Genomic DNA, 12,861 nt, shown 5'->3' on the forward strand with positions numbered 1-12,861 from the left:
AAGCACAAGATCTATCAGTATCACTCAGAGTGCCAACTCTCTATTGGATTTCAACAGCACAGACACACGTAGATGCATGCACAACATGACATGTCCAATTACTGAAGCAAAGTATTTGCTATCCTCCCTCAATTCCCCTTTCTCGGCTTTCTCTCTCCTGCCCTTTTTTTTTGGTTGCAGTTGCACAAGTGACAGGAAGGAAGCACAGCAGGCCTTCTCTCTGGAATGTTCTTAAACACAAGGCATTCTCCAGCACATTAATGCCAACCCCACAAGTTTTCATGCTACACAGCTGACAGTAGAGCGAATGGCCATGGCAACTATGGACAAGAGGCAGTTCCAGTCTGGTCCATGTCCTCACCTCTTGAGAATTATAGCCAATGTACATGGTAGGAAAGCCTCAGCAGTTCTGTAGCTTCAGACCAACTGTGAGCAGTGAATCACTAATGCATTCCCACAAACATCTACTCTGCCTTCTTTTCCCTGGGGCTTTTCTTGTCCTAGTGGTGACAATGGTAAATCCAGCAGGGACTTTGCTGATCAAAACTGCCCTGGATTGCATTGTTAAAGCCAGATAAAGCAAGAGGGAAGCTTTGTATGCTATTTCATTCCAAAGTTGTTTCTTGCTCCTTATCCCTAGCACAGAAACAAATGACAATTTTTCTATCCTGGTCTACTTACAAACTGGAACTGGCTGCTGTGTCTTCTTCTGGTAGTTCCAGAACATCATCTTCCAGGTCACTCACTTTCACCTGCTTCACCACCTCCAGAAGCAGAGACTCACTAGAGGGCTGTGTCTGGTGCACACCTATCATAAACAGACATAACAGCTCAGAACTTTTTTTGTTACAATACTTTTGGAAATCTAACCTACTAAGCATATCTTCTACAGCTGAATGTTGGTTTTAACCAAGGAAAAAGCAACCATACTTCTTAAATATTTTTGTGGTTAGGTAGAACACTAAAAGAAGTCCTTGAGCTACACTGAAAATTTTGACAGTAGAAAGGGAACACAACATTTAAGAAAAATTTAACTTGAATTCTGATGTGGACACTTCCAATAAAATATTTTGCAATGTTTTTCCAGACATTGCTAAAGCATACAGATTTAATAGAAATGCACTGCACTTGCTTTTTGGTTATGTGGGTTTACAAGAGTGTTTTGGATTTTTCTTTTTGCTTGAGCCTTGATACACTGAACTTAAGTTCCAATACACTGAACTTAACAGTTACACCCCTAACTCAGCTGTTCAGCACGCTTCAGAAACAAAGCACTTCATATCTGCACATTTTAATCACAAACTCTAAAAGGTTTCAAACAAATCCTGCTTATTCTGGTCTTATTGCTTCTTTCTTGAAGAAATAATCTCACAAAAGAAAATTGTGTGAGTGCTTATTTTAAAACAAAGGAGTTAACTTTTATTTATTGCGCAAGAAAACCCCACATTTCAATGAACCAGGGTAAAAGAATTCTACTCAGTAGGAAGATGCTGTTTCAGGTCAAAAAACCGCTCTAATATTGTGGATTTTACAATAGATTAAATAAAGAAAAATCAAGATTTAAGTATCTAGCATGTACTGCTTATTAAACACAAAGAGGAGGGTGAGTATCTTTCTTTGGTAAGAACTCAAGTTGAAATTGCAAATACAACTTTACCTAAATTATCTCTCAGGTCACTAGCATCCTGATGAGAGTTGAAGTTGTAATTCTGCACCAGTTTTAGTCTCATACGTGAAAAATTTTCCACATTTGAAAGTTTCCAGTGAATAGGACGCTGTTTCCTAGGAAAACAAGAATATTCACAAAAACAATCTGAATAAAGACCTACAGAAATTATTACAAAAGAGTGCATATTTAGAAAAATACTGATCATCCACTTGTACATTGTAAAAAATAAAATACTAAAATGCAGTTTATTGCTTTTGTTTCTTTGCAGCTCTAATCATCACTCTTTATTTTGTAAACAGTATTTATTTTCACAGAATCATCAAGGTTGGAAGAGATGTTCAAGATAATCAAGTCCAACTGACAACTTACAACCACCATAATCACTCCAAAATTACTTTCTAATACCTAATAAGATATCTAATAAGAACCTTCCCTGACACAACCTGAGGCCATTTTCTCTTGCCCTGTCACTTGATACTGTACATCTCAAGCATGGTTACTGCAGTCAATTTGACCTGGTTTAACTGATGCCTGGAAGTGGCTACCTGAAAACAGAGGCTAGACAAGAATAAGAGAATAAAAGCAGGTATTTATTTGAAGGGCCTTCAAAGGTACACCCTGGGCAGTCAAAAGCCTCCAAGGAGCTCCACCCAAGATGGACGATAGGTCACGGGTTTTTCACACTTTTCTAAGTTTGGTCCATCTGCATACCAGGGTTAATTCTCCAATTCCAGTCTCAGGCAATGATGTAATTACCCCAAGTTTGCCCCCCATTCAAAGGCTTTAGTTTACATATTTTGGGGCCTGGGACAACAAGGTGTCCTTGAAGTGCACACCTAGAGATAGTTTGTTATGTCTAACCAGAATGAGGGAACAGTAACTAACAGGCTGTATGAAATTTCAGAGTTACATACTAAGCAAGAGGATCTGAAAAATATAAAAGCTAAAACCTAAGGCATCATAACCACATGAAACAGTCATGTGAGCAAATTCCTTTTAGGCATCATATATAGTTTAGGAACTGCAGTCTCACCTTTCAGCCCAAGGCCCACGCTCAGAGAACAAGTAAAGCTGGGCTGCTCTCCACTGTCTCAGAGTGGCTGTGTGCTGACTACTAAGCTGCTTTAGCATACTGTTGTACCGCAGATTTTCCTGCCGAGCCTTTCTGCTGAATGGTTCCACAAAGTGCTCCTGAAAGACCATTGCAAATAAATCTAGCACTGAATTAACTCTGAGTGTGGAAAACAGTTTTGCAGTTTCTAAGAATTCTCATAAAACAAGAAGAAATGAAAAAGGTTTAGCAATAAAACATTCTGAAATTTTAAGGTAATACCTAGAACTAGAAGAAATAGTGACAGATTTTGATTTAAAGATGTGAAGAAACCATTATCAATGCTGAATCCACATTAAAGCAATTTTTCATTGTCAGAAAAGTAGTCATTATTAGAAATCCTACTATAATAGGAAGGATTTTTCTTTCATTCTGGTATTCTAGAATGTGACTCATTGTATTTTTCCTTTAGCTACTTGAATAAAATAGACCTTCAAGTTTTGTTATCAAGAAAGCAAAGAGAAATGTAACTTCACTATGATATTTCCTGTAATTACCAGTTAGCTCTAATGCTGAAACTCAATCTGTACCTTATATAGAAAGGTCAGTTTAGAAGCAATTTTTCCACACATTAGATAAGAACTGTTCACTGTTTTAAATGTTTTAATTGTATTGAAATAGGGTTAAAGAAAAAACCCAAACAAACAGCTCATAATGGAAAACAGGTTTTAATAATTCAAAACACAAATCAGAGTAAAAGACGACGCATCTTATGGCTGAGCATATTTCTACATTGCTGTACGAAAAGGAAGGCCTACTGTACTGAAATAACTCTGATTACACATAAGACTCTTAACAGACAGAGCAGAATTAGAAAGCATATCCTAGAAGTGCATATAGTCCCACTGCCCATACAATCTTAAGACAATTAACCTGTTTACAGTCACTTGAACTGGATCATCCTGGAATTCACTTTCTCCGTCTTTTAGAAAGCAACTCTTGAGAGAGTTGTTTTAAGAGAACCTTGCACTCACTGAAAACCTTACCTGAAATTTAAGCTTACTTTCTCCTCTTTCCCGGTCTCGCTTGTGCATGTTCACCATAAACGCTTCATAACAATCTTTCCAATAAAGTGCCATCTGCTCATTATCATGTCTGAATGAACTCTCTTCATACTGCTTCATATTTGGAATAATCTGGTTCCACCAAAGCAAAATAAAAAGTACCACACGATTTCTGAATGGGTTCCTCTGCTTTCATTGCTGAAGGAGGGGGGAAATAATACAAAAAGAATTTACTACTTACGTATTTGTCAATATAAACTTGCCACTCATCAGATCTGCAGTATTCTTGAAAGTCCTCAAAGAAAGATGGGCTGCCATTGGTAGGAGGCAATGAAGGAAGGTGCAGGTTCATAAAGAGAAGTTCATAAATCTTGGATACCAATGTCCGAACAAGGGGAATCAAAAATGAGTAAGTTTCTGTCTTTTCTTCAATTGACCTACTCAAAATGCCTTCCAACTTCCCCAGGAGGTAGCATGCTTCAGGCTGGCTCTCAATTACTTTGGTCTGAAGGAGGGTGTTTAGTTTGGCTGCTGCCATAGCACAGACCTACAGAAACAAACAGCAAAAAATGAATGTGATCCTCCTTGAGCACCCATCTTTTTCCTGTCACTTGTGCTGCATAGTCCCATCCTCAAACAGAGGCCCTCTACCTCTTCCTTGTGCTCTGGAAGTGCACACTGACAGGACTGTAGAGTAAACCTGCTAACAATAAGAATCAATAAAACATCTTCCCTATAGAAGGATGAGGGACTGCCACAGGTCTGCTCACTGGTATGAGCAGCTCTCCCATAAACCACAACAGTTACATCAACTGTGCCCTTAAAACTCACTACCACTTGCAGGAATTTGCAACAAACCTGTAAGTTGTCTTGTGCAATGAATCCAAGAAGCAGCTGGACTTGCACCTGTGAAAGCCTAATTGCTTCTAGACCAGCAGAGTACCAGACTGACAGGCTATCCATGAGAGTCACTAGTTCTTCCAAGAGCTATTACAGAAACAGAAAATTTGCATAAAATTAAAATAAATAAAATAAATTGAAATAAAAGTAACAATAACTACTCTAGCTGGAGACAAAATAATTTCAAAGAGCTGAGGAAGAAGCTGTGTTCATACTTCTAACTTAACCAAACCCAGAAAATCATCCCAGAACACTGCAGTTAAACCAGCAATTTGAAGAAATTTCTGACGACAAAAATCTACCTAGCCCAGTATGTTAAGTCAAGTACCTCTCCTAAATAAAGCCATATATATAGTATATGTGCTTATTGTTTTTCCTATAAATTAACTCCAGTAAATGCCATTTCCTTAGAAAATTTAAAAGACTCCACTCTAGGAGGGACTTCTTTCTGTCAGTATTTAGATGGCAGAAATGATACAAGCCTTGTGAAAAGTGGGTCTTCCCAAGGCAAATGGCACATTTCACTACCCAGATGTGTTTGTTTAAAACTAGTACACCTTGATATGTTCTCTAACAAATTACTTGGATGTAAAATCATTCTGACTGAAATATCCCATTTACGATATTACAGTGCGTTAAATTCTCCCTGGGCACAGTGGAAGATAATTTATGAAAGTACTGTTATTTTCAATTCAGAGTTGGCAAGAAGCACAACTCTCATTACTCCAAAGTTCAGCTCTCATTTCTAATTTGGTTTCCCAACAGAAGGCAAAGCTTTTAACAAGAAGAAACTTTTTTAAAACAACCAATTTAAAGCTTTAAGCTATATTTATTTATAAACAGGCATTTTGGAGAACAGCATAGGAATTATTGTGTTAATGATTCTTGACATTACACTTTTTTTTTTTTCAAAGAAAGTAGCCTTAAAAATATTGGAAGATTTCTAGTGAAATAGGGATGGTTTTCATATAATCTCTCTCCCTTTTTACTTAGAAAAATTGAAAAGCAATGACAACTCAGACTAGAGGAAGCAATACCAGTGCCAGAAATTACTAAATGTTGAGATAAATTAAGTGTTGAAACTCCTATATGGGTCAAAATCCGGAAGTGACATTTCCCAACTTGCAACTGAGAGCAGAGTTATGGCTGGTCTTTCATTCAGGATGCTCGGAGAGTCATAAATGCTGATAAACAGTGCAAAACCTGCTTAGGCTACAACTGATGCTGTTTCATTAGCTTTTACATTTTGTAAGTATTTCTCCAGTCTGAAGAGACCTGGATTCTCAGTAAAGAGTACCACTTACGTGCCTATTTAATTTGCAAAACTAACTATTTTCCCTGTGGTAAATATTCACATTTTATTCATGAAGGGGCACTAATCCACTCCACCATAAATCCTTACTCTGTAATATCTGTGGTTTAAAAACATATGACTAGAAGGGTGACAGCGTCCAAACCAACAACTTTCTTGCTACCATTTCAGCCCACATACAGTATTTCCATTATGCAGTTACTGTACCTTTTCTGTCCATAAATTTGAATTAATTAGTCCTTCTGCCTGCAGGAAACCTTGTACAATTAGCAAGAGCTTGAAGGCATTTTCAGCATGTGTAGGGAGAGCTTTTGAATCTCTGTTATCAGTGACTGACCATTCTAACATCTTCTCCAGCAAGCTGCATGGAAAACAAAATCCCAAAGTAAGTATTATATGTTCTAAGTGTAAGTGGCTTTTAAAAAATCCAATTAAGTATTTAATTGAATCTCTTAGTCTGCAGTTACATAACTGCCATCTTGATAAGCCAGTGAGATAAAAGCGATTGAGAGACTCATGAAAACAGCGATAGTTTTAAAACCTTCTGACCACAAGACACTCTTAAATAGGTGCTGGAATATATTTCTGACAGTATGTGAAGAGACAGCAAAGAAAAGTACATCTTGTTGGGAAATATCCACCCTTCCCAGCTTCACTCATGTCCCTCAATTTTCTGTTTATCCTCAAAAGGGATGAACTGTACACTCACTTGAGTTTTATTTCATCAGAAGGCCGCAACAACTCGTTAGACATCCCCAGTTTGGTGAGAGCAGAGAACACCTGTCCTCTCTCAATCCAAGCATCATCATCAGACTTTTCAATACCTTTCCACATTATACACAGTAGGATGTCTGTAAGTAACTGTATGAGTTCATTATCACTCCCCTACAAAAGAAGTGAAATATTTAAAGCCCTTCAAGTGTAGAAAACCTTCAAAACATTGCTTATTCATCACAGCCCCTATGCTTTCATGTTTCAACATTTGAAGCTCTGCAGTCTAAAGTTCAATTGAAAAGCTCATGAAAACACAAATATAAGAGAGTGTAGCTTGCTTGTATGTTGTACAACAAGCTGCCTTTAAGCCACCCTTGATTTTTTCATAGCAAGTCTCCTCCACACCTCCTCTGGGTGATAAAGGATGTTTAAATACAGAAGAGGGGAGATTTTGCAGTTTTTCGTTTGTGGTTTCTTGTGGTTGGGAGGGGAGGTTGGTTTTATTTTTTGTTTGTTTGTTCTATTTTTTTTTAAACACCAAAGCTATCCCAACTGGACAATCAAAAAAAGAAGGCACATTACAAAAGGAAGTACTCCTACTCACTATAAAAGAGCCATATTGTTCACTTTTCTGTTGGATGATAGAAGGGACAAAAAAAAAATCATTCATTAAGGAGACTGAAAGAACAAAAAGAAATTTCCAGAAGTTGGAGAAATCAGTCACATATGGAGTGAGTTACTTACTCCTTGGTTTTCTAATAGAGAAAGCTCAGCAGTGAAGCCCACATCATTCGTAACACCCAGCTCTTTGTCAGGCTGCCCAGAGAAGGGCTTTGTGCTCTCTGTGGGTGAGGGAGTGCTGGGCTGGCTGTCTGTCATCTGATTCCCAACATCAGCCAGTTCATAAGAGTCAACACTGGACAGATCTAAACTCAAATGTGAAGGATTGCTCTGCCACAATTCTTCTCGGTCCTCCGAACTGAAAGACATCTCTGCTGTGGATGCATCTTCCCGCGGCATAACAGAGAAATGGGCAGGGACATCCAAGGATTTGTTGTCTTCTAAACTCCACTGATCAAACAGACCATTAACTGATGCAAAGTTGCCAGCTTTGTCTCCCTCTGTTTTATCAGGTTGATGTTTCTGAAGCTCTTCAGTAGGAGGCTTTTTTTCCTCTTCCCTGGAGGAATCAATCCTGTTCTCCTTAAAGCCAATCCGGACCTCTGAGTTTTCTTTCAGGAATAGTCTAACCAAAGTGTCCTGCCAGCCCAGCTGCTGGGAAATCTGTTGTGCTGCATCCAATTGGGAATGCAAAAGGTGCAAAATCTAAGGATAGAAGATATCCCATACCTACACATTAATTTTAGCTTGTAACTGCATCCATCTGGCTTTTCAATTAAACATTTTACAATCTTACAGCTTCTTTACTTTTCTTACAGCCTTATATAAAGAGCCACAATTGGCTAATAATAAGCAAACAAGCAAAAACATCATTTTTCCTCATTAAAAATATATATTTGAGAAAAAAGAAAAAAAAGTAAAAAATTCTCAGGAGTAGGGGAGACAAGAAGCTATCAAAGCATTTTGGTAAGTTGCTATATTTCAGTAACTCTTCTGCAACCATTCCTTCAAAAGTCAGTGATCTCAATAAATAATCCCATTCAGGCATAGTTTAAAAAAAATTATTGAATAGAAAATATGCTTGATTAGGAGCTATTAAATAGATAAAATTAATAAAATTGCAGTATTAATCACTTACTGATAGTGTACATTATAGTTTCACTTCTTCATTTTGGGAAACCTTAATAGACTATATGGATTCTCACAGCTACATTCAGTACTAATTCCAGTGATACTAGCTTCGAGAAAACTCAGTAATTCAGGGAGCCTACTATCTCAAACCTGTAGAAAATACAAGCTATTTGAGAATCATGATAGAGGCTTCCCTTTTTGTTCTGGCTTTTAAAAGTACTTGAATACACAAAATGCAACAGTAAGTGATGGATGGGTTTGCTTTTTAAAATAAATCATTGCTAAAAAAACAGTAACAACAAATACTGCCACTGTGTTTTAAAGAAATAATTCAGCTATCACACTGTATAGTTTATAGGCTTGAAGGACAGTATTCCAGTTCTAAAGAAGACAACTAACCTTTCTACAGATAATCACTCTCATGTTTATATCTGATCTATGAGCCAGATACACTACAGCTAGGAGATCCTTATAATTCACAGCAGGATCTGTAGGGAAGAAAGAGAAAAGCCACCATAAACGATATCACACAAGAGAATGTAACAGATAAATATTTAAAAATTGCCTTGGAAGTTATGACTGCATCCAGGGATAGCAAAAGGAACAAACTTCAGGGAACTAATAAAATGTTAGCTGAGACCAATGGGAACTTTGAATAGAAGAGCTCTACAAGTAACACCTCTGGCTTTCCTCAACAAAAACCAGGTATGTTTGCCTCTGAGCATCAGAGTGTACTGATGTTAGACACAGAACTTGCCAATTACCTGCATACAGAACTTGGTTAAGAAGGTTTTTAATAAGAGAGACAGTAACTGGTGATTCGTTCAGAAGGAGCCCCAGCCCAGAGTACCCCACTTCTCTGAGTCTCATACGGTGCTTGCTACGTTCATAAACTTTGGTACATTTCAACATCTCTTCCACAATCTGTAAGAAAAAGCAGACACAAACAAATTGAACATAAAAAAGCATCCAGATCTCTTAAGCCTGTGTATGACATAACATGCTGGTCCACAGTTTTTAAAGTTTATTTGGTAAGCTAACTCAAACAACATGGACTTTTTTTTTAAAGATCCAAAAACTTTATTTCAAGAGAACACCAATTCCTTTGTGACAATGCCATCTAGCTAACATAGCAGAAGAGATAAGAAAGAAGCACATTTGGATGATTAGTATCTTTGTAATTACATACACTTCCGCAGCCAGACCAACGCAAACCACAAATTCATGTTCTACTGATTAATCTAGGAACATATCACTCAATTAATTACCTTGAACACAAGTTCTCTAAGCTTGTCAGAGTATCTTTGATGCAATAACAGAGCATAAAGAATATCAGCATTCCCTGGTTCAAAGAGCAATAAAAAAAGCTGGTCTGGGGTTGGACTGGAATGAAGTAGGCTGAAGAGAACGTCCAAAATTCCACAGAGCTACAAAATGAAGACAACTAAATTAATCCACAGTTTATTCAGATTTCATGCTTTGTTTCAGGAAAATTTTCGTGTTTTTAAGTTTTACCTCTGCTGGTTAATAGACATTCTGTTGCTCATTATTACTGCATTTAAACGATTTTTAATACTTTTTTCTCTTTATAGAGCACCTTATCAAACTAAGCAGAGACACAAAGCAACTTCAAGTGCTGCTGATGTCTACAAAATAGAAACTACAACCCCTGATCAGTTGAAGTTCAATTCATTTGGGTTTGTAAACTAAGATAGGATGTGCCATTACAAAAGTTATCTCAGCTACATCAAAACAGAACCACACATCAATTAACATTTTGCTTGTGGTCATTTTCTTCTTTGTTCATGCTTCTTTTTAAGTACACAAGGCAAGATTTCTAAATGCCAAGATGCAAAACCAAAACATGCACAGCTTAAACTATTAATTTATGCCATGTTGAATACCTGCTCCTCATCACTGGTGGCAGCTATGTATCCTACAATGCTCTGAATTTCTTCATGTGTTCCACCTTTGCTCAGGAAATATTTGATCAGTCCATACAGGGATGTCCGTATTGTTCTCAGGTCATCAGGAGCCAAATCACTGTCTTTACAACCAGTCCTATATGCCAACAGACCAGAAGGGCAACCTAAGGAAGTTCTTCATGGCTCATAAACAGCAATTTGATGGTGCCAGTTTAGTAATTTTTCATCTATCATGCACAAGTTTTCAATTTCACTGAACTCAAGCAACTGAACAGGAATAAGCAAATCACACTTAGCAAGTCTATAAAAGCCCTGAAATGTAGACTTGTACTAATCTGGATTTGGTCAGGATTGCAGGTTCTCACCTCCCACAGGAAAGAGCAAAATCGCTGGCCAATCTTCCTCAAGCACATAACTATATTCCTAAGCAGCTATAAATCATCAGCACCGAAAGGGTAACATTTTAAATTTCTAAAGAAGTCCTACTTCAAATTCTACAAGTATTTAAAAGGACTTAAAATGCTCAACTTTTTGTAATGGTAATGATCTATGACTTAACTTGCGTTGTTGAACACAAGTCCTACAATTTTGTTTACAAGCACTCCTAGTGACACTGACAAACTTTACATAATCTTAGGATAAAAATTCAAGGCAAAGAAAAGTAGTAAGTCAAATGGGAAAAAAAATTAATGCCATTTTGTGAATTAAATCAACCACCAAAATCCAACCTGCAGTTTTATTTAATAATTTTCTCACTAGAATGATGGCAAAACACTCCAAGAGCCACATACAATAAGTGAGGAGCTGGAAGTAGTAAAACTCATACCCGTAATAAATCCTGAGTGTGTCTAGAAGAAACTGCACACCATACTTCTTTCTGAAGAGTCTTCTACTGTCTTTGATGATTGTAGAAAGATACTGTATATGTCCTGCAATATAAATTTTTCTTTTAGAACCAAGATAAAGATTTGTGTCAAGTGAAGAATCCTATGTCTTCACCCAGTTGCCCAAGTCCAAGAGCTCACCAATTCTGAAGGGAAAGTCACCACTGTTCCAGATACTGAAGTCAAAAAGTAAGTGTTGGTACATCTGTTGCAAAAGCTGTGTGTTCTTTTCTACTGAGACTTGCTCTATCAACAACTGTACAGCCATCAGTACATTCACATCCATTAAGATTCTTGGTACCTTGCAAAATGACAACAGGTGTTAGCACTCAAAATACTGAATGTCCTAATAAAATTTTATTTTTAAAAATGGAAGTTTCTTTTATCTTCTACAGTGTCTGCTCCATTAAAGCAATACAAGATACACAAAAGTAGTCTATTTTGAATAACCACAGAACTCAGAATCTGTATAAAAAAAGCAGAACATGGAAAAAAAAGAAACATTGTATTTCACTTTGCAGATAATGGCCAACTGCTCACACCTTTTTGCTTTCAGAAACACAATAAAGAAAAGTACTTACTAAGGAGGCCTTTAAAGACCCTGGCATCCTCTCTACACTTCAAAATAATCATGACCTCATCCACAAAATTCATTACTAATTTGTTTCTCAAGTTTTCTCACCTTCTGTAACAAGGCTCCTAGGGTGGCAACTCCATGGGAGTGAATGAGATTTTCCTGATTAACCTGATGTCCCTGAATAAAGTGTTTTATCATCAAGATGAAAGTTGCAATTATGTTCTTCTCCAGACGTGCTTCTGCAAAACAGAACAACAGTAGCAAAAGTCTTATGGTTCAACATTGGATCACTGCATAAAAAGAGGGGAAAGAGTAAAACCAGGTGTTCATATTCCTCACTATTTCCTGAACTTCTCAACTCCTGTTCCTTAGCTGTAGACTGTCTTTAGATTTTTTTCCTGTGCAGAATCATAGCCATTCCATGCCTCTCCAGAACAAAGTGATCCCAGTCCTGACTTCAGTTGCTTCATCCATGGCTGCAGGTTACAAACTTCTTCTACAATCTTTTGCATATGCTGCAGTTATTTTCCCTCTGTTTCAAACTGACACTTTCTAGCCATGGTATGTAAAAAAATTACAGACAGAGAGAAAAAGATCTATTTTCTTACTTCAGTCTACCATTTCATCTTTGAAACGAACAAAACAAGTTCTGTTTTCCCTTGCAAGGTCTGATTTCTCAGTGGTGTTTGTTAAGGTCAAAGTTAATTCCCAATATTAGCACAGCTTTTAAAAGAATCTATTCTTAAAGCATCCTTTCAGTTTCTTTTCATTTTAATCCAAAATGTGACTATGTATGGAAGAGGTAGGAGCCTGAAGATTTTTTTAAGAAAATAAAAGTTTGGCTAAAGGCTAAATAAATAGTACAGTTCTGAGGTGGCTGTCTCCATGTGGCTGTGTGACCCAGAACTCCAGTTGTAGGAAAGCTTCTCCTATTGATATTAGAAGGTTTTGCATCAAATATAATTTCTCAAAATAATCAGGACAGAAATTAAAACAATGTCATAGCTTGGCAC

The 12,861-nt window shown here is 37.2% G+C and overlaps 1 protein-coding gene across 5 annotated transcripts in view; it reads right to left on the reverse strand.

Moving 5' to 3' along the window:
- The window catches only part of NBEAL1 (neurobeachin like 1), an 80,703-nt gene that overhangs the window by 26,009 nt on the left and 41,833 nt on the right, over positions 1–12,861 (reverse strand). For all 5 annotated transcript variants that reach the window (XM_069022297.1, XM_069022296.1, XM_069022295.1 and 2 more), the window contains 16 exons: positions 11,954–12,087; positions 11,413–11,572; positions 11,214–11,316; positions 10,367–10,523; positions 9,731–9,889; positions 9,227–9,386; positions 8,862–8,950; positions 7,455–8,036; positions 6,706–6,881; positions 6,204–6,357; positions 4,643–4,771; positions 4,026–4,331; positions 3,767–3,916; positions 2,703–2,860; positions 1,658–1,782; positions 682–808 (listed from right to left, as the gene is read on the reverse strand). In XM_069022297.1, coding sequence (XP_068878398.1) covers positions 682–808; positions 1,658–1,782; positions 2,703–2,860; positions 3,767–3,916; positions 4,026–4,331; positions 4,643–4,771; positions 6,204–6,357; positions 6,706–6,881; positions 7,455–8,036; positions 8,862–8,950; positions 9,227–9,386; positions 9,731–9,889; positions 10,367–10,523; positions 11,214–11,316; positions 11,413–11,572; positions 11,954–12,087 — 2,869 coding nt within the window. The remainder of the gene's footprint in view (positions 1–681; positions 809–1,657; positions 1,783–2,702; positions 2,861–3,766; positions 3,917–4,025; positions 4,332–4,642; positions 4,772–6,203; positions 6,358–6,705; positions 6,882–7,454; positions 8,037–8,861; positions 8,951–9,226; positions 9,387–9,730; positions 9,890–10,366; positions 10,524–11,213; positions 11,317–11,412; positions 11,573–11,953; positions 12,088–12,861) is intronic.

The sequence above is a fragment of the Aphelocoma coerulescens genome, chromosome 7, assembly GCF_041296385.1.
Source record: "Aphelocoma coerulescens isolate FSJ_1873_10779 chromosome 7, UR_Acoe_1.0, whole genome shotgun sequence".
Lineage (NCBI taxonomy): Eukaryota > Metazoa > Chordata > Aves > Passeriformes > Corvidae > Aphelocoma > Aphelocoma coerulescens.